General features: G+C 41.0%; 1 protein-coding gene across 4 annotated transcripts in view; it reads right to left on the reverse strand.

Annotated features, from left to right (window-relative positions):
• LOC133311395 (uncharacterized) overlaps positions 1-22549 on the reverse strand; it is a 67896-nt gene that overhangs the window by 14389 nt on the left and 30958 nt on the right. For 3 of the 4 annotated variants that reach the window (XM_061512438.1, XM_061512437.1, XM_061512440.1), the window contains 5 exons: positions 20889-20991; positions 20718-20808; positions 14715-14812; positions 14002-14181; positions 13358-13609 (listed from right to left, as the gene is read on the reverse strand). In XM_061512438.1, coding sequence (XP_061368422.1) covers positions 13358-13609; positions 14002-14181; positions 14715-14812; positions 20718-20808; positions 20889-20991 — 724 coding nt within the window. Of the gene's footprint in view, positions 1-13357; positions 13610-14001; positions 14182-14714; positions 14813-20717; positions 20809-20881; positions 20992-22549 lie in introns of all 4 variants that reach the window. The other variant, XM_061512439.1, reaches the window with a different exon arrangement.

Consider the following 22549-nt stretch of genomic DNA (forward strand, 5'->3'; position numbering starts at 1 on the left):
TTCTTCACATCTAACTGTTGCAGAGGCCAATCTAGATTGGCAGCAAGAGATAAGAGAACTCGGATGGTATTGACTTTAGCAACCGGAGCAAAAGTCTCATGATAATCTATCCCATGAGTCTGAGTGAAACCCTTTGCAACCAATCTTGCCTTGTATCTGTTGATGCTATTATCTGCATTGAATTTTATTGTAAACACCCATTTGCATCCTACTGCCTGTTTTCCTTTGGGTAGGGTCACTATCTCCCAAGTTCCATTTCTTTTTAAAGCATTCATTTCTTCAAAGACAGCATCCCTCCATTTTTGATCATTGAGAGCCTCATGTGTATTTCTCGGTATCTTTGTACTATCCAACATAGTATTGAAAGCACGAAACCCTGGGGACAACTTTCCATATGAAATATGATTAGAAATAGGATGAGTAGTACAAGATCGAGTACCTTTTCTGAGAGCAATGGGCAAGTGTAGATCATTTTCACCATGACACTCAAGTATTGGGGTGTTGGAACTAGAACATGGTTCAGAATTCTGGCAGTGTAGAGGCTCTGGGTTATTCACACTTTGAGGAGGCTTTCGCCTGCTATAAACTTGTCCCCATTTTGAGGAGGCTCCTGATGGTGAGGATTCTGTAGCTCCCCCTGTTTCCAAAATTAGAGGTAATACCGTGGCACCAGTAGGTTCCCATGACTGATCTTCATCTACTCCTATCTCCCCCTGAAGAGAAGTCGAGGGGAAGAAATGGTCATTTTCAGAAAAAGTGACATCCATAGAGACAAAGACCTTACGAAGAGAGGGTGAATAACATTTATAGCCACGTTGAGTAGGAGAATAACCAATAAAGACACACTGGAGAGACTTAGGATCAAGCTTAGACCGTTGATGGGAGGGAATATGGACAAATGCAACGCAACCAAATAACTTGAGAGGTAAAGAGGAGACACCTCGGAAGGAAGGGAAGATACGAACAAGACTAGAAAGAGGAGACTGAAATTTCAGAATGCGAGATGGCATTCGATTTATCAGATACGAGGCAGTGAGAACTGCCTCTCCCCAAAGATATTTAGGAACACTCGTGGTAAACATAAGAGCCCGAGCAACTTCAAGGAGATGTCGGTTTTTTCTTTCCGCAACTCCGTTTTGTTGGGGTGTGTCAGGACACGAGCTTTGGTGAAGGATGCCATGTTGGGAAAGATATTCTCCAAGAATAAAGTTAAAATACTCTTTGCCATTATCTGTACGAAGAATTTGTATAGCAACTTGGAATTGGGTTTGAACCATGGCATGAAATTTTTTAAACACGGATGCAGCATCGGACTTATCCTTTAGAAGATACACCCAACAGACTCGAGAATGGTCATCAATGAAGGTAATGAACCATCGAGTACCTGAAATATTTTTAACACGGGCTGGACCCCATATGTCACTATGAATTAAGGAAAATGGGGAAGAGTCATGGTGAACTTTAGAAGGATAATGAGCACGAGTATGCTTGGCAAGTTGACAAATATCACAAGAAAACAAACTTGGACTTTTATGAATAAATAAGTTTGGCAACAACTTCTGAAGATAAATAAAATTTGGATGGCCTAGCCTACGATGCCACATCATAACATCATTACATGAATCAAAAGGAAACATAGAGTTTTTTTCTACGAAAACAGCTTCATGAGTCACATCCTCCTCAAAGTAGTAAAGTCCACCATCCTCTCTAGCACTGCCAATCATCCTCTCCGAGTCCTGTTCCTGAAAAACACAACCATGTGGAAAGAATTTAGCAAAGCAATGCAACTCAGAGGTGAGCTTGCTAATAGAAATGAGATTACAAGTCAGAGAAGGAACATAAAGAACTGATGTCAAAGTAATCAGCTCAGAAAGTTTAATGGTTCCGTGTCTTGCAATCTGGGAAAAACTGCCATCGGCGATCTTGACCCGAGAAGGTTCAGAATATGGAGTGTATGAACAAAACAAGCCAAGATTACCTGTCATATGATCAGAGGCTCCAGAATCAAGGATCCAATGATTTTGACTATCAACATGGAAAGTTGTACCTTGCTGGACCACATGACTAGTGGCCTTAGGAGGTTGAGTCAAAAGTCTCTGAAGTTGTTCAAACTTAGTCTTGCTAAGAAAGACACCATCAGAGTAAGAGGAAGAGTGTTTTGAGGAAGCCATGAATAGAAAGAGAAGGGTTGACCGTTGATGAAAAATCAAGTTTTGTAAATTTTTGATCTGACCTCTGGAACAGGAAGAGGAGAAGCCGGCGAGAAGATCTGTGCAAGTCGCGGCGGAAAAAGACGTTGGGAAGGCGGCGCGTGGAGCTCACGCGCCGGAAACTGGCCGCGCGTGTGACGGCGCGTGGCGGCGCGTGCGGCGGTTGACGGCGATGGGTCCAGCGGCGGTCGACTCGTCGAATCCTTCTGAGTCGAATGGTCACCTCACTTTCTTGATCGGAGGTCAGTAGACTAGGTTTCTGTGTTGGACAGATTCAAGGAGGTGTTTAGGAGGTGTTTGACGGTGATGGAAGTGTTTGGATGGTTATTTCAGATTTGAATTAGGGTAGGAACGAACCCGCTCTGATACCATATTGAAAAGAAGTTTCTGTATATTGATTTTGAATAATTTACATGAGTGAGTATTTATACAAGAAAGAATCACTAAGAATGACAAAGCGATGACTAAGCGATGACTAATCAATCCTAATCACAATCAATTCTAATCAATCACAATCAATCCTAATCAATCCTAATTAATAGGAAATAAAAACGGAAACATGTTTGGATTCTGATTTTCTACACCCTATTTTATTATATTTCATGATTTGTTTCCATATTTTAGGAGTCCCCGATTTAGTAAAAATAGGGATTACTATTTTGTCTTTCAAATCACTTCATATCATCTCATTATAGAATATTATTAAGTCTTTATTATTTTTTTCCCTTTGTACCTAACTCCCTATAATTTCGACATGCTATCAGAATAGTACCATCCTCGGTGACATGTCCCGTCAATATTCCAATGCCGAGTTCCCTAATATCTAGAGCTCTACTATCATTATCTGTCAACTTTTTTGGTGTTGTATGTCAGAGGTCTTCTATGTCGTGTCAGTGCCGGGACCTCGATTACATTTCATCTGTACAAGCTTTGAGCATCTAATTTGTATGCTCTAACTTGAGGGATGATACCAAATGATGCGAATCTTGCTAAGAACAACAAGACCCCTCAATGAATTAAGGAACCACTTGAATATAAAATAATATGTTGTGTATTGATCTAATTCAGAGAGTTACAATATATAGAGACTCTAATGGGCTTATATGAAAGGCTCAGACCTAATACAATCAGAATAATTACAGACTAATCATATCTAATCAATTCTAACACTCCCCCTGAAGCTGGTGCATATATATTGTGAGCACCAAGCTTGTTACAAATGTATTGAACCCGAGGACCTCTAAGAGCTTTAGTGAAGACATCTGCTAGTTGATCAGAGGAGTTGACGAAAGCAGTCTTGATTTCTCCTGATTGAATCTTTTCTCGAATGAAGTGACAATCAATCTCTATATGTTTGGTCCTCTCGTGAAAGACAGGATTAGAGGATATATGTAGCGCAGTTTGATTATCACAGATGAGTGTCATGGGTTGATTCTGTTCACAAAGATGAAGCTCCTGAATCAACTGTTTTAACCAGATTAACTCACAGGTAGTATTTGCCATTGCACGATACTCAGCTTCTGTACTAAACCGAGCAACTACAGGTTGTTTCTTGCTCTTCCACGAAATTAAGTTTCCTCCAAAGAAGACACAATAGCCGGAAGTAGAGCGCCTGTCCGAGGGTGATCCTGCCCAATCAGCATCTGAATAGCCACAAATTTCTGTATTTCCCTGATCTGAATACAACAAACCTTTTCCTGGTGCTCCTTTGATGTATCGGAGGTCCTCACCGCAACATCCCAATTTGAATCACAAGGGGAATCAAGGAACTGACTAGTCGTACTAACAGCGAAAGAAATATCTAGCCTAGTCACAGTAAGATAATTGAGCTTCCTAATTAGCCTTCGATTACGTCCAGGATCAGATAACGGCTCCCCCTGTCCGGGCAATAACTTGACATTAGGATCCATGGGTGTATCAACTGGTTTACTCCCCAACATATCAGTTTCTTCGAGGATATCCAAGACATACTTCCTTTGACAAATAGAAATGCCCTGTCTAGATTGCGCCACCTCAATTCCCAAGAAGTAACGCAGCTTCCCAAGGTCCTTTGTTTGAAATGCACTGAATAAATGCTGTTTTAACTGACGAATTCCGTCTTGATCATTTCCGGTGAGAATGATGTCGTCAACATAGATTAACAAATAGATGCACTTGTCAGGAGATGTAATCCTATAAAATACAGAATGATCAACTTTACTGCAGATTAAGCCAAACGCCTGAACGGCAGAACTGAAGCGACTGAACCATGCTCGAGGAGACTGTTTGAGACCATATAAGGATTTTCGAAGACGACACACTTTTCCAGACTCCCCCTGAGCAACAAAACCAGGTGGTTGCTCCATGTAAACTTCTTGCAAATCACCATGAAGAAAGGCATTTTTGATATCAAGTTGAAGGAGTGGCCAGTGACGAACAGCAGCAAGGGCAAGAAATAGGCAGACTGACGCCATCTTAGCGATCGGAGAGAATGTATCACCATAATCAAGGTCAAATATTTGAGTAAAACCCTTCGCAACTAGGCGTGCCTTGAGTCGATCAACATGACCATCAGGTCCAACTTTTACAGTAAACACCCAACGACAACCAACTATAGGCTTCTCTGGAGGAGCAAAAACAAGGTCCCAAGTGCCATTGGAATGAAGTGCAGTCATCTCATCAAGCATCGCTTGGCGCCACCCTGGATGGGAAAGTGCTTCACCTGTGGTCTTAGGAATAGAAATAGAAGAAAGACTAGAAACAAAGGTGAAATGAGGTGAAGAAAGACGGTCATAACTCAAAAAGGTATAAACAGGATAAGGGTTACGAGTAATACGTGTACCTTTTCTTTGAGCAATAGGAAGAGCCTCTGGTAAAGGATTCGGAGGGGAAGAATCAACTGCAGGGGGAAATGAGTCAGCAGGGGTCGAGTCGATAGGAGGCACAGTTTTACGACGCTGATAAGTGAGAAGTGGACGGTCCATAGGTATTGAAGCAAGAGGTTGCTTATCTGGAATAGAAGTACCTGCAGCTGACAAAGACAAGTCAAGAAAAGGGACAGGAAGAACATGATCAACCTGTGACAACTGAGATGGGATAGAATGAAAGGGTTGTTGATCAAGAAAAGTGACATCAGCGGAAACTAAGTAACGCTTAAGATCGGGAGTATAACAACGATAACCCTTTTGAAGACGAGAATAACCAAAAAAAATACATTTAAAAGCTTTGGATGTTAACTTGTCCTTACCAGGGGTGAGATCATGAACAAAACAGGTACAACCAAAGACATGTGGGGATAGAGGAAAGAGAGGAACATCTGGAAGCAAAAAGTGATAAGGAATGTCATTATCAAGCACAGAGGAAGGCATACGGTTGATGAGAAAAGAAGAGGCAAGGACTGCATCGGCCCAAAAGTGAAGAGGAACATGCATGTGAATAAGAAGAGTCCGTGCAGTCTCAACGAGGTGTCTATTCTTACGTTCAGCTACTCCATTTTGTTGTGGAGTGTGAGGACAAGTAGTTTGGTGTAAAGTACCTTGTTTGGCTAAGAAATTAGAAAAGTCCACAGAAACATATTCCTTAGCATTACCACTACGTAAAATACGAATAAAGGCACCAAATTGAGTATGAATTTCAGCAGAAAATTTTTGATAAATAGAAAACAACTCATAACGGTTTTTCATTAAATAGATCCAAGTACAACGAGAAAAATCATCAATAAAGGTAACAAAATACCGAAAACCTAAAACAGACACATTACGACTAGGACCCCAAATATCTGAATGAATAATTGAAAAAGGAGCATCAGCTCGTTTATTGACTCGATTAGCGAAGGAGGAGCGTATGTGTTTTCCTTGCTGACATGACTGACAATCTAAAGTATGAAGATCGGACAAAAGAGGAACCATCTTCTGTAACTTGGAAAGACTCGGATGCCCGAGGCGACTATGGATGAGTTGTGGAGATTCTGTGAGAGAACAAGCAACGAAAGGACTCGACACAACCAGGTAGAACAGACCTCGTGACTCACGACCCACTCCAATCGTCTTCCCCGTACCCGGGTCTTGCACAGAAACAGAATGATTTGAGAAAGTGACAATACAGTTAAGAGAGTTGATCAATTTACTAACAGATATTAAATTGTAAGGGATGTTAGAAATGTAATAGACAGATGTCAAGGTCAACGAGGAGGTTGGACAGATTTGTCCAATTCTATAAACAGGAGCCTTAGTGCCATCAGCAAGGGTAAAAGAAGGTAAGTTATCAGAATATGTAAGGGATGAAAAGAGTTCCGTATTACCACAAAGGTGATCAGTAGCACCTGAGTCAAATATCCAAGGGCCAAGTGATGCAGAATGAGAAACACAAGCAACGAGATTACCAGTTTCTGAAGCAGAGGCCTGAGACTGAGGAGAGACCTTTCTGAGAAGAGTCTGGAATGCTGCATAGTCTTCAGAGGAGAGAGAGACTGTACCATTTGAAGCAGAATCCGAGGTGAGGATACTTTGTGTAGCAACGTTCCTCATAATGACCAAGTTGCTGACAGTAATGACAACGAGGTCGTTGACCACGTCTGACTGGGCCTCCTGGGCCACGTCCTCCTGGGGCTCCTGGACCACGTCCTCCCGGGCCTCTACCACGACCACGTCCACCTCCAATGTTCCGGCGAAAGTCAGTACGGGAAACTAGAGCAGTAGAATCAACAGCAGAAGATGATGCAGGAGCAGATTTCTTATTCAGATTCAGAAGACGCTGATACGTCATTGAAAGATTAGGCTCCCCACTAGTCAAGATAGTATCTCGGACATTATCATATTCTTCGGGGAGGCCAGACAGTGTGGCAACCATAAAGAGACGTTCCACCTGTTTCCGATATGCAGTAGCATCAGTAGGGTAAGGCAACATATCCAAATATGCCTGCATCAAAGATCGACTCTTGCCAACATACGTTTCCATCTGAATGTCGGATGATTTGCTCAGTTCCATAAACTGAGAGATGATGAAATAAAGCTGCTGAACATCATTAGTGTAGAGGTTTTTTGCTTCTTGCCTCACTTCAGTGCAAGTTTGAAACGAATAGAAGATGTCCAAGACAACTGGATTAATAGATTGCCAGAGGATACTCAGAAGCTGGATGTCGATCTTTGCCCAATCAGACTTTTCCTCCTTAGGGACATCAGTAGACTTAGTCGTGAGGTGGCTCCCATGTCCTTGTCCAAAGAACCAAACTCGAACAGAGGTGGCCCAGTTCTTATAATTAACAGAACCCTTCAATTTTGAAGAGGTAATGGACCCAACATTGGTAGAGATGATATTGGGAGAATTTTTGACAGGAGGAGGTAGAGAATTGACCTCTGAATGATCAGAAGGATTTGCTGCCATAATATGAAATCAGAAAGATATTGTTAGAATATTAGATATGATATGATTAGATTTGATTAGATATGATTGGATTCTGTCTTATCCGTAAATAGTCTGACTGTATTAAGATTAGGTTTGGATTAGGTTTGGGCCTTACACTTAAGCCCATTAGGATCTCTATATATTGTAACTCCCTGACACAGATCAATACACAACGTATTCTTTTACATTTAACTTGGTATCAGAGCTTTTTCGCTCTGGGGATCCGCTTCCGCTAAAACCCTAAGCCCACTGCTTAGGTGTTCTCTTCTACTTTACCGTGCATTCTTCCGGCGAGTTTCTCTCTAAGCCGTGTGTCTCTCCGGCTTGTTTCTTCAACTGTCAGAACCACTTCCCGCCGCCAACAACCGCCGCTCGTCACTGTTCAGGCCACCGGAACCACTTCCGGCCGCCAACAACCGCCGCTCGTCACTGTTCCGGCCACCAGAGCACTGTTCCGGCGAGTTTCAGCCCAGACTACCTGCAATCAGGACCGTCTCATCCCGGCGACCAGTTCTGTGGTGGTCCGACCACCGTCGCGTCATCAACGCGCCTCCACGCGCCGTTCTTCTCCTCTGCGCGTGGTGCTCACGCGCCACCTTCAACCGGCGCGTGTGCACTGTTCCGGTGGATTTTTCCGGCCGTTCTTGGACAGAACTTCTCGCCTTCTTCTCCTCTTTCTGGATCTGTGCTTGGTTCTTTGTGGGTCTCACTTTAGACGCGTGGTTCTCCTTGATTGGATATCGTTTGCCTTCGTTTACGGCTTTTATATTCTGTTTTTAAATGGCAGCAGCGTCCACTGATCTCTCGGAGGATTCTACCTCTCTTGCTGCGAATATAGCTCAGTCAGACAATGCATCATTTGGTTCAGTTTCTCTCTCACTTGCGGACTATGCTGCACTCCAAACTCTTCTCAAGAAAGCTTCTCCTCAGTCTCAACCATATACTGGTAATCCCGTTGCTTGTGTTTCTCATTCTACATCACTTGGCACTTGGATATTTGACTCAGGTGCTACTGATCATCTCTGTGGTAATAAGGAACTTTTTACATCTCTTACTTATTCTGATCATTTACCTTCTTTTACCCTTGCGGATGGAACCAAAGCCCCAGTTCGTGGGATTGGACAAGCTCGTCCGACCTCTACCTTGGCCTTGACATCTGTTTATTACATTCCTGGCATCCCTTATAACTTAATTTCTATTAGTAAGTTGATCCATTCCCTCACTTGCACCATTACTTTCTCTAACCATTCTGTTTCTGTGCAGGATCCGGGTACGGGGGAAATGATTGGAGTGGGTCGTGAGTCACGGGGGCTTTACTATCTGGATGTGCCTCGTCCTTCAGTGGCACTCTCTCTCACAGAATCTCCACAACTTATCCACAGTCGCCTCGGTCATCCAAGTCTTTCGAAGTTGCAGAAAATGGTTCCTCTTTTATCCGGTCTTCAGTCTTTAGATTGTGTGTCATGTCAACAAGGGAAGCATACACGTTCCTCTTTTGCCAATCGAGTCAATAAACGAGCTGATGCCCCTTTTTCTCTTGTTCATTCAGATATCTGGGGTCCAAGTCGTACCTTGTCTGTTTTAGGTTTTCGGTATTTCGTTACCTTTGTTGATGATTTTTCCCGTTGCACTTGGGTCTATTTAATGAAAAATCGTTCTGAGTTATTTTCCATTTATAAAAAGTTTTATACTGAGATTCATACTCAATTTGGTGTTTCTATTCGTATTCTACGTAGTGATAATGCTAAGGAATATGTTTCTATTGATTTTTCTAATTTCTTGGCCACACAAGGTACTTTACATCAAACTACTTGTCCTCACACTCCACAACAAAATGGGGTGGCTGAACGTAAAAACAGACATCTCATTGAAACTGCACGTACCCTTCTTCTTCATATGCAGGTTCCCCTTCACTTCTGGGCAGATGCTGTACTCATCTCTTGTTTTCTCATCAATCGCATGCCCTCATCTGTGCTCAACAATGACATTCCTCATAACCTATTGCTTCCAGATGTTCCTCTTTATCCTCTAACTCCACATGTCTTTGGTTGTACTTGTTTTGTTCATAATCTCACTCCTGGTAAGGATAAGTTAACATCCAAAGCCTTTCAGTGTATCTTTCTTGGTTATTCTCGTCTTCAAAAGGGTTATCGTTGTTATTCTCCCGATCTTAAGCGTTACTTAGTTTCCGCTGATGTCACTTTTCTTGATCAACAACCCTTTAATTCTATTCCATCTCAGTTGTCACAGGTTGATCATGTTCTTCCTGTCCCTTTTCTTGACTTGTCTTTGCCAGCTGCAGGTGCTTCTATTCCAAATGAGCAACCTATTGCTTCTATACCTGAGGACCGTCCACTTCTCACCTATCAACGTCGCAAAACTATGCCTCCTGTCGACTCGACTCTTGCTGACTCATCGCCCACTGCTGTTGCTTCTTCCTCTCCGGATCCTTCACCAGAGGCTCTTCCCATTGCTCAAAGAAAAGGTACTCGTACTACTCGTAATCCTTATCCTCTTTATACTTTTTTGAGCTATGACCGTCTTTCTTCACCTCATTTCACCTTTGTTTCTAGTCTTTCTTCTATTTCTATTCCTAAGACCACAGGTGAAGCACTTTCCCATCCAGGGTGGCGCCAAGCGATGCTTGATGAGATGACTGCACTTCATTCCAATGGCACTTGGGACCTTGTTTCTGCTCCTCCACAGAAGTCTACAGTTGGTTGTCGCTGGGTGTTTACTGTGAAAGTTGGACCTGATGGCCATGTTGATCGACTCAAGGCCCGCCTAGTTGCAAAGGGTTTTACTCAAATATTCGGCCTTGATTATAGCGATACATTCTCTCCGGTCGCTAAGATGGCGTCCGTCCGCCTATTTCTTGCCCTTGCTGCTGTTCGTCACTGGCCACTCCTTCAACTTGACATAAAAAATGCCTTTCTTCATGGTGATTTACAAGAAGAAGTTTACATGGAGCAACCACCTGGTTTTGTTGCTCAGGGGGAGCCTGGGAAGGTGTGTCGTCTTCGAAAATCCTTATATGGTCTCAAGCAGTCTCCTCGAGCATGGTTCAGTCGCTTCAGTTCTGCTGTTCAGGAGTTTGGCCTAATTCGCAGTAAAGTTGACCACTCTGTGTTCTATAGGATCACATCTCCTGATAAGTGCATCTATTTGTTAGTCTATGTTGATGACATCATTCTCACCGGGAGTGATCAAGACGGAATCCATCAGTTAAAACAACATTTATTCAGTGCATTTCAAACAAAGGACCTTGGGAAGCTGCGTTACTTCTTGGGAATTGAGGTAGCACAATCTAGACAGGGCATTTCTATCTGTCAAAGGAAGTATGCCTTGGATATCCTAGAAGAGACTGGTATGTTGGCGTGTAAGCCAGTTGATACACCAATGGATCCTAATGTTAAGTTATTGCCCAGACAGGGGGAGCCGTTATCTGATCCTGGACGTTATCGAAGGCTGATTGGGAAGCTCAATTATCTTACTGTGACTAGGCCAGATATTTCTTTCGCTGTCAGTACGGCCAGTCAGTTCCTTGATTCCCCTTGTGATTCACATTGGGATGCTGCTGTGAGGATCCTCCGATACATCAAAGGAGCACCAGGAAAAGGTTTGTTGTATTCGGATCAGGGAAATACAGAAATTTGTGGTTACTCAGATGCCGATTGGGCAGGATCACCCTCGGACAGACGCTCTACTTCTGGTTATTGTGTCTTCTTCGGAGGAAACTTAATCTCATGGAAAAGCAAGAAACAACCTGTTGTTTCCCGATCTAGTGCAGAAGCTGAGTATCGTGCAATGGCAAATACTACCTGTGAGTTGATCTGGTTAAAGCAGTTGATTCAGGAGCTTCATCTTTGTGAACAGAAACAACCCATGACACTCATCTGTGATAATCAAGCTGCGCTACATATATCCTCTAATCCTGTTTTTCATGAGAGAACCAAACATATAGAGATTGATTGTCACTTCATTCGGGAAAAGATTCAGTCAGGAGAAATCAAGACAGCTTTTGTCAACTCATCTAATCAGCTAGCAGATGTTTTCACTAAAGCTCTTAGAGGTCCTCGGGTTGAATACATTTGTAACAAGCTTGGTGCTCATAATATATACGCACCAGCTTGAGGGGGAGTGTTAGAATATTAGATATGATATGATTAGATTTGATTAGATATGATTGGATTCTGTCTTATCCGTAAATAGTCTGACTGTATTCTGACTGTATTAAGATTAGGTTTGGATTAGGTTTGGGCCTTACACTTAAGCCCATTAGGATCTCTATATATTGTAACTCCCTGACACAGATCAATACACAACGTATTCTTTTACATTTAACTGATATAAACCGAATAAATAGAAACGAACCTGGTCACCGATCAAGAATAGGTGCGCGCAAAAAGTCAGACCCTCACCAAAACAATCACAGATCCAAAAAGGAGAGGAGAAGCCGAGCTTTTCTGTCCACGGAATAGTGCTCACGCGCCGGCATAGTGCTCACGCGCCTGCAGAAGATGGCGCGTGAAGCCCACGCGCAGAGGAGAGGGACGGCGAGTGAGGGGTGCGTTGGTGACCGGACCTCCACAGACTTGGTCGCCGGGAGGAGACGGTCCTGATCGCGTGAAGTTTGGTCGGAAAAGTCGCTGGAAAAAGTCTCTGGTGGCCTGAACAGTGATTCTGGTGGCGGGCGGTGGTTCCGGTGGTCGTCGGAGGTGCTGACGCGTTTGGAAAAATTACTCAAAGGCTGTTTACAACCCTAGATGGCTTGCCGGAAGGACGCACGACAAGAAAGAGGACTCCTAAGCAGTGGGCTTAGGTTTTAAAGCAATAACAAGGTTTCTAAGCGGAAGAGAGGGTCCCCAGAATGAAAGAGCTCTGGTACCAACTTGAATATAAAATAATATGTTGTGTATTGATCTAATTCAGAGAGTTACAATATATAGAGACTCTAATGGGCTTATATGAAAGGCCCAGACCTAATACAATCAGAATAATTACAGACTAATCATATCTAATCAATTCTAACAGAACCCAATATCATTCTACAATCATATTTGGAAAGGGGAACTGCAACCTGTTATTGATCTTGAGGTAAGAATCTTGGTGTTGACGAAGACACCGCAGATGGTGGTGGAAATCTGTTTGATAACTCCTCAAGTGCGTAGGAGGGAAAGAGTTTGACCAAGGAAAATTTCATCATTTCTAGGTAGAAACATTCATAGAGCATATCTTGAATTGGAGAAGAAGATTGAGCTCGTATTTCCATTAGTGTTTGTGGTGTCATCGACAATACAAAGATTCTTACCATCTCAAGTCAACCCCTCCTGTAATGTATGTTGTTACTAATCTCCCGGTCTGTCCAAACTTCAACAAATAATTCCATGTCTCGCCAGATTAAAGTATTTCCACTATGAATTGTGTCCAAGGTAGTCAAACTCGAGATCTAAACTAAGATCGAAGGGGATTGAAAGATCGTAAATCGGGAAATTCATACAGATCATAAGATCATATTTAAAATATAAATATATATATATATATATATATATATATATATATATATATATATATAAATCAACATAAAAAGGTTAACATTTAAGTCATTATTTCAAGTTAGTGAAGATGTCAAAAACAAAAACAAAAAATCAATAGATGTACAATATCTAAACCAGATCACTAATGACTGCAAGTTAGCAAATATGACTCGATTCTTAGAATTGAACATAATAAAACAATATTATTAGAGGAAAAAAAATTCTTACCATTGCAGAAGAGTGACATAAGATAAGAGGCATATGCTTCTCGATAGCCTCACACCATTGCTGAATTCCAGATTCACATGCTTCAGAGTTTACTTCATCATCATCTTTGCTCTCTAGCTCGTAAGATGGTGCAGATGACACTCTCTTCATCCTAATGCAATCAGATGCAAATGGAATATCCACAAATTTATCATCCGAAAGATCTTCCGTTCCTTGAAATCCGGACACTGCCCGAAGACACTCATCTAGAACCTTAGAATTTTTAAATAATTGCATCACTAACCAAAAAAGGCAGAAGTAATCATTGCATTGAAATGACATCACATATATTCGCAAACGTCTGAGTAAAAAGGCTATTTATAACAAGAAGAAAAAAGTCCGAATAAGGAATTTAATGCTTCTTTATGCTCATGATATGAAGAACATGGAAACACCAGTCTAAGTGACATGAGACATCATGTCACATGAACAATGAAATGGTGTATGAATAAAAAGTTTTAAACTAAATAAAAGTACAAGAAAAAAAATGGCCTATGCAAGCACAATGGAAGCAAGTTCGTTCTCGCACCAATGAATGAAAGATTTAGGGAAGATTTAGCATTTAAGAAGAATAAATGTAAAAAGAGGAACAGTAAAGTTGTTACCTTAATAGCAGAAATAAGAACTTTTTCGCTAATAAATGCAGGACTACCAACATGTTCACTTGACTGCCGTGAAGGAACTTCAGAGCATACAATACTAAGGAAGCCATACACAGTTCCAGAAACTTGTTCCCAACATGCAGTCACTATGATAGGGTAATTGTGGGATACAGCTTTAAGTGCCTGCAGAAGAGTAATCTGAAAAAATCAATAAACTACCATGACGCATCAACTTATTATTGAAAAATTAATAGATAAAACTTATCAATCAATAACTGTTATTTCGAAGTTTGAATGCAGCTATTAGAGTTAACTTACCATGACAAAATAACTAAGGCAAGTGACCAATTTAGCTTTCAGAATCAAGCATACTACAGTTGACATTTACCCTAACATTAATCTTCAATTTTGCAGTAAGCCATCAATTTACATTAACCTTTACCAGAAAAAACCATCGACTTATATAAAAATGATAACGGTTACAATATTTTAATACAATATTTTAATACAATATATCATCTTACAATTATAACACTTAACTTTGTCATATAGACAGATATCTGCCCAAAGTAAAGTCAAATAATGGAAAAGAAAATGACAGGCTCACAGCACAGACAATTCCATACACCACAGACACCATCCCCAGTTATAGTTGCTAACAAATAAATAACTCAGCAATCCATGCCAAAAATTTTAAAAATTTCAAACAAGATTACCTGAAGAGCCTCAAGGCAAATGGTTGGGCAACTCCATTGCACTGAATATTTAAATAACATAGAAAGAACACCTGACTTCTTTTCAGTCTCAGTATAACCTGAAGGAAAGCCAACAATGGCAGACGTGAAGCCAAATCAACGGATAGGAATAACCTTACTACAGAATATTAGAAGCCAAACCAGTAATATTTTTAGGCTAAACAAGAGAACCACACAAATCAGTCATCCTGATCAGTTAATGCACATTATCATTGACTGATCAATATCAAAAAGCAAATCAGAATTCTACAGGCAAAGCATAGGTTTAGATTCTTGTCATCAAAGCATGTACTATATAGAGTAGAGAAGACAGGCATAAGAATATAAATGCTATCTGGTTTGCAATATTTCTAATTACTGAATGAGGAGGAAACCACAGGAGATTGGATGAATTCTGTTAGAATATTAGATATGATATGATTAGATTTGATTAGATATGATTGGATTCTGTCTTATCCGTAAATAGTCTGACTGTATTCTGACTGTATTAGGATTAGGTTTGGATTAGGTTTGGGCCTTACACTTAAGCCCATTAGGATCTCTATATATTGTAACTCCCTGACACAGATCAATACACAACGTATTCTTTTACATTTAACTTGGTATCAGAGCTTTTTCGCTCTGGGGATCCGCTTCCGCTAAAACCCTAAGCCCACTGCTTAGGTGTTCTCTTCTACTTTACCGTGCATTCTTCCGGCGAGTTTCTCTCTAAGCCGTGTGTCTCTCCGGCTTGTTTCTTCAACTGTCAGAACCACTTCCCGCCGCCAACAACCGCCGCTCGTCACTGTTCAGGCCACCGGAACCACTTCCGGCCGCCAACAACCGCCGCTCGTCACTGTTCCGGCCACCAGAGCACTGTTCCGGCGAGTTTTCAGCCCAGACTACCTGCAATCAGGACCGTCTCATCCCGGCGACCAGTTCTGTGGTGGTCCGACCACCGTCGCGTCATCAACGCGCCTCCACGCGCCGTTCTTCTCCTCTGCGCGTGGTGCTCACACGCCACCTTCAACCGGCGCGTGTGCACTGTTCCGGTGGATTTTTCCGGCCGTTCTTGGACAGAACTTCTCGCCTTCTTCTCCTCTTTCTGGATCTGTGCTTGGTTCTTTGTGGGTCTCACTTTAGACGCGTGGTTCTCCTTGATTGGATATCGTTTGCCTTCGTTTACGGCTTTTATATTCTGTTTTTAAATGGCAGCAGCGTCCACTGATCTCTCGGAGGATTCTACCTCTCTTGCTGCGAATATAGCTCAGTCAAACAATGCATCATTTGGTTTAGTTTCTCTCTCACTTGCGGACTATGCTGCACTCCAAACTCTTCTCAAGAAAGCTTCTCCTCAGTCTCAACCATATACTGGTAATCCCGTTGCTTGTGTTTCTCATTCTACATCACTTGGCACTTGGATATTTGACTCAGGTGCTACCGATCATCTCTGTGGTAATAAGGAACTTTTTACATCTCTTACTTATTCTCATCATTTACCTTCTTTTACCCTTGCGGATGGAACCAAAGCCCCAGTTCGTGGGATTGGACAAGCTCGTCCGACCTCTACCTTGGCCTTGACATCTGTTTATTACATTCCTGGCATCCCTTATAACTTAATTTCTATTAGTAAGTTGATCCATTCCCTCACTTGCACCATTACTTTCTCTAACCATTCTGTTTCTGTGCAGGATCCGGGTACGGGGGAAATGATTGGAGTGGGTCGTGAGTCACGGGGGCTTTACTAATCTCACTCCTGGTAAGGATAAGTTAACATCCAAAGCCTTTCAGTGTATCTTTCTTGGTTATTCTCGTCTTCAAAAGGGTTATCGTTGTTATTCTCCCGATCTTAAGCGTTACTTAGTTTCCGCTGATGTCACTTTTCTTGATCAACAACCCTTTAATTCTATTCCATCTCAGTTGTCACAGGTTGATCATGTTCTTCCTGTCCCTTTTCTTGACTTGTTTTTGCCAGCTGCAGGTGCTTCTATTCCAAATGAGCAACCTATTGCTTCTATACCTGAGGACCGTCCACTTCTCACCTATCAACGTCGCAAAACTATGCCTCCTGTCGACTCGACTCTTGCTGACTCATCGCCCACTGCTGTTGCTTCTTCCTCTCCGGATCCTTCACCAGAGGCTCTTCCCATTGCTCAAAGAAAAGGTACTCGTACTACTCGTAATCCTTATCCTCTTTATACTTTTTTGAGCTATGACCGTCTTTCTTCACCTCATTTCACCTTTGTTTCTAGTCTTTCTTCTATTTCTATTCCTAAGACCACAGGTGAAGCACTTTCCCATCCAGGGTGGCGCCAAGCGATGCTTGATGAGATGACTGCACTTCATTCCAATGGCACTTGGGACCTTGTTTCTGCTCCTCCACAGAAGTCTACAGTTGGTTGTCGCTGGGTGTTTACTGTGAAAGTTGGACCTGATGGCCATGTTGATCGACTCAAGGCCCGCCTAGTTGCAAAGGGTTTTACTCAAATATTCGGCCTTGATTATAGCGATACATTCTCTCCGGTCGCTAAGATGGCGTCCGTCCGCCTATTTCTTGCCCTTGCTGCTGTTCGTCACTGGCCACTCCTTCAACTTGACATAAAAAATGCCTTTCTTCATGGTGATTTACAAGAAGAAGTTTACATGGAGCAACCACCTAGTTTTGTTGCTCAGGGGGAGCCTGGGAAGGTGTGTCGTCTTCGAAAATCCTTATATGGTCTCAAGCAGTCTCCTCGAGCATGGTTCAGTCGCTTCAGTTCTGCTGTTCAGGAGTTTGGCCTAATTCGCAGTAAAGTTGACCACTCTGTGTTCTATAGGATCACATCTCCTGATAAGTGCATCTATTTGTTAGTCTATGTTGATGACATCATTCTCACCGGGAGTGATCAAGACGGAATCCATCAGTTAAAACAACATTTATTCAGTGCATTTCAAACAAAGGACCTTGGGAAGCTGCGTTACTTCTTGGGAATTGAGGTAGCACAATCTAGACAGGGCATTTCTATCTGTCAAAGGAAGTATGCCTTGGATATCCTAGAAGAGACTGGTATGTTGGCGTGTAAGCCAGTTGATACACCAATGGATCCTAATGTTAAGTTATTGCCCAGACAGGGGGAGCCGTTATCTGATCCTGGACGTTATCGAAGGCTGATTGGGAAGCTCAATTATCTTACTGTGACTAGGCCAGATATTTCTTTCGCTGTCAGTACGGCCAGTCAGTTCCTTGATTCCCCTTGTGATTCACATTGGGATGCTGCTGTGAGGATCCTCCGATACATCAAAGGAGCACCAGGAAAAGGTTTGTTGTATTCGGATCAGGGAAATACAGAAATTTGTGGTTACTCAGATGCCGATTGGGCAGGATCACCCTCGGACAGACGCTCTACTTCTGGTTATTGTGTCTTCTTCGGAGGAAACTTAATCTCATGGAAAAGCAAGAAACAACCTGTTGTTTCCCGATCTAGTGCAGAAGCTGAGTATCGTGCAATGGCAAATACTACCTGTGAGTTGATCTGGTTAAAGCAGTTGATTCAGGAGCTTCATCTTTGTGAACAGAAACAACCCATGACACTCATCTGTGATAATCAAGCTGCGCTACATATATCCTCTAATCCTGTTTTTCATGAGAGGACCAAACATATAGAGATTGATTGTCACTTCATTCGGGAAAAGATTCAGTCAGGAGAAATCAAGACAGCTTTTGTCAACTCATCTAATCAGCTAGCAGATGTTTTCACTAAAGCTCTTAGAGGTCCTCGGGTTGAATACATTTGTAACAAGCTTGGTGCTCATAATATATACGCACCAGCTTGAGGGGGAGTGTTAGAATATTAGATATGATATGATTAGATTTGATTAGATATGATTGGATTCTGTCTTATCCGTAAATAGTCTGACTGTATTCTGACTGTATTAGGATTAGGTTTGGGCCTTACACTTAAGCCCATTAGGATCTCTATATATTGTAACTCCCTGACACAGATCAATACACAACGTATTCTTTTACATTTAACTAATTCCTAGTGTGTCAACTACACAATGGAGGGTTGATTTTTTAACCAAAAAGGGAGCAATATACAATAAACCTAGACAAGTATATACAATGATTGAAACCAGAAAATGAATTGGTCTATATCCTGAAAATGAACCTAGACAAGTATATCCATGGTAATGATCAAAATACTTATGTAAGGGCCTATACGTGACTAGGTTTCAGAATTTCACTGCAACTCCATTCAGAAGGAAGAGTTGTGATTTCATCAGCTCGAGTTTGAATCATTCACTGTGTTTTTTGTCAACATCTAACTCCATCACATTTTTCCTAATTCTTTCCAGTAGCCACCCAATACAAGATACTAGAGTTAGCATCACTTTGCAACCTCACCCAACTTATTCTAGATTTTTTCTTCCAACTATAATTGTTGAGATATATAAAACCATTAAAAAGCCTTCACCCACTAGCTTAAGCTTTAAGGTTGAATTGATTCTTTACATGGTATCAGAGCCTCATGTCCCGAGTTCGATTTTCGCCGCCCCCCACTTTCTTTCTAGTGGAATTTCTTTCTTTGCACAGATAGGTGGGCCTGTGCATTGTCCACTCTTCAAGCCCAGTGGGCTCTCTTATGAGGGGGCGTGTTGAGATATATAAAACCATTAATATAACCTCACCCATCAGCTTAAGCTTTTGGGTTGAATTGGTTCTTTACATGGTATCAGAGCCTCGGTGTACCGAGTTCGATCCTCATTGCCCCTCACTTTCTTTCTAGTGGAATTTCTTTCTTCACAGAGGTAGGTAGGACTGTGCATTGTCCACACTTCAAGCCCAATGGGCTCTCTTGTGAGGGGGCGTGTTGAGATATATAAAACTATTAAAAAGCCTTCACCCACCAGCTTAAGCTTTTGAGTTGAATTGGTTCTTTACAATAATCAGCTAGAAGAATTGTGTCAAAATCATTCTAAAGAGTAGGACTCTACAAAATATTCATGTGTGGACCCTTAATCCTCCTGACCTTAATATTCCAAATCTTCAACTTTCCCCTAACAGACAATTTTTGCATCAATTTAGGATGAAACATAGAATTGAGAGAAAACATGTCTATTGCTTAGAGAGTCCATCGAATTTCTACTATGATACTCATGGAACACATGGAGGATATAAGGGATAAGTTTAGAATCCTTGGGCAGGACGGATACATTAAGTACAACAAACTAATACACTAATACAATAGTTGACTAATACATTAACAGCTATTAAGTATTAACTAGAGTCATAACAATAGTTGACTAATACACTAACATCTGCTGCTATATATGCATAACCAATCTAGATCACTGGAGTGGAGTGGCTGGTTTGTATTAGGTTCTCTATACTGAGCACATGTCTCAGCTTTCAGTTTAACTGACAGCTACCAATATAGGTACAGTTAGAGGTAAAGTTATATTTAGCTAATAGTTATAATTTGGTCAAATACTAGCACCATTGGTACAAGCCCAAGCTTAGTAAGACTAATAACCGTAATGTTGGAACAACCTCCAAATAAAAGTTATAAAAACCCTTTACTACCTTCTTATGAGATTCCCTCACAATCCCTTAAACAACCCCCCCTTTCCCTCTTTCCCCTTCCTTCTCTTTTACTTCAAACTGACTTTCTAATCACCTTCCTTCTTTATCAATAAGGCACCAATCCAAGTAAACAATGCAGAAACAAATATCAGATCATATGCACTATAAGTCAGGTATGGAATTATGTATCTCTCTCCATCAAAATAAATAAAACACTCAAATGAAAATAAAAAATATACATAAAATCAAATATAAGACTTACGCAAAAAATAAAATAAGAATGAATGAATCTTCATAAAAAATAATTAACATTTAGAGGCATGAATTATGAAACAGTTGAGCTCAGATTTTAGACTATTTCTTTAATTTTAAGTGATAATTTAGTCAATCATTTTCGATATCAAGAGTGCTATAAAAGTTACCTGAAGAAACCTCCTCATGGAGCATCTTCCTTACTTGAGCAGAGGATGGTGAGGTACACAAAGCTAATGTCAAGCAACCAAGAGCAGCAGCCTGATAACACAGGTCAATGTCATACACACATATTACTGCCACAGAGGGACAACAGAACTTAGGACGATCATACAACTAACCAGCAGACTATTCTGGTCACTTCTGAACCAAAACCCTTCTTCAATCCTTGTCCTAAGAGATGTAACAACAGTAGGCAACAAATTTGGTGGCATTCTTGAATATCTGTCAAAACAGTAATTTAATGCACATCCTAAAATACTGAATACTGTTATCAAAAAAAAAAAAAAATACTGAATATTGAAAAACCTGTGTCAACAGCCAGGAAAGCCTCTTAACAAGAGCACATTCAAAATACAAAAGGAAATACATGAATAAATAAATTTGGAAATACTAAATATTATTTTTCTGAATGATATTATACATGGTGGAGGGTTAGACCCGTTGATAATCCTATGTTCCAGATGGTCTCTTTTTAGTCCTTTTCCTCTTTATCTCCCCCCTCTTCTTCCTTACCCCCTTCTTTTCCTTTATCTCTTTTCCCCTTTCCCATCTTCCCCATCTTCTTCTTCCTCTTCTTTTCTTATTTTATTTATTCATTTTATTTTTACACCGCTTTTATTTTTACTTATATATATATATTATTTTATTTATTATTATTTTTATCCCTTCATACCTTTCATTTGGGTTCATCTATCACCAACCCCAAATAATTTGGGATAAAGGTAGTGTTGATGTTGATATTATACATAAGTTCGGTCTATATTATTATATAGACCTGACTAAATAATTATGTGCCTAAAATAATGACTAAACTATGGAAACAAAATATTTACGATAATTACAATGATATACAGTGAATATTATGAAGTATAGAATAGTAAAAGATGTGGGACTATGTTAGGACACCACCTATCATCAAATTGTATACCAGGAAAAGTGCAGGAGATTTGAGTCATAGGAAGAGCAAGGAATGGGCGTGACTAGACTTTAGGTGGGAAAACTAGTTTTAAGAGAACGGGGATCCAAAAACAAGAAAAGGGATGAAGGGAGTTAAGAGTTGTAGGAAAGAATTAAGTAAAGAGAGAGTTGGGAAATAAAATCAATTGTAATGGTAAAGAACCATTTCAATCTAAAAGCATAAACTATTAAGGTACATTTATGGTTTAACATTTTATATTATATTTCTCTCACACGTCCCCACATACAATATCTCATTGGGCTTGAAAGATGGACAACGTAAGGGCCTACCTATTTATGCTACGAAACTCCATAATAATTAATTATTTACTAATAGAATGAAGGCCGTGAGAACCAAACTCGTGATCACTTGATCACAAAAGCTCTGATAGTTTGATACCAGTAGTTCAAATCTGAAGAAGTTGGACCCCCTACCATTTTTGGGTGTTTTAGTCAATGAACTATTAGATGAAATTAGGCACCTAGTCAAGGCTGCTCGTGATGATGTAGCACACAGGACTATCATGACTCTATGGAAGGCTAGGTTTCCAATTCATACAAGATTCTTCACATAGCCATATGATGGAGTTGCAAAAGAATAGCAAGATTCTAGTGGAAGTTACTATGCTTCTGGCATATACGGGTCACAACGTTTCAAGCAATGAGACCCCAGAGGAGGGAGTTCACGACCAAATCCTTACCTTGAAGAAAAAATGGAAGCTTTGGGAGGAGTATTGTTAGGCCTAAGGAGTACACTAGGAGGAAAGCTGGGGATAAGAGTCATGGGCAAGGCAACGAATGTGTTTAACTGGACTTTAGGCAG

The sequence above is a fragment of the Gastrolobium bilobum genome, unplaced genomic scaffold (genome assembly GCF_033153095.1).
Source record: "Gastrolobium bilobum isolate Gb01-03AN ecotype WA unplaced genomic scaffold, APGP_CSIRO_Gbil_v1 utg6009, whole genome shotgun sequence".
Classification (NCBI taxonomy): domain Eukaryota; kingdom Viridiplantae; phylum Streptophyta; class Magnoliopsida; order Fabales; family Fabaceae; genus Gastrolobium; species Gastrolobium bilobum.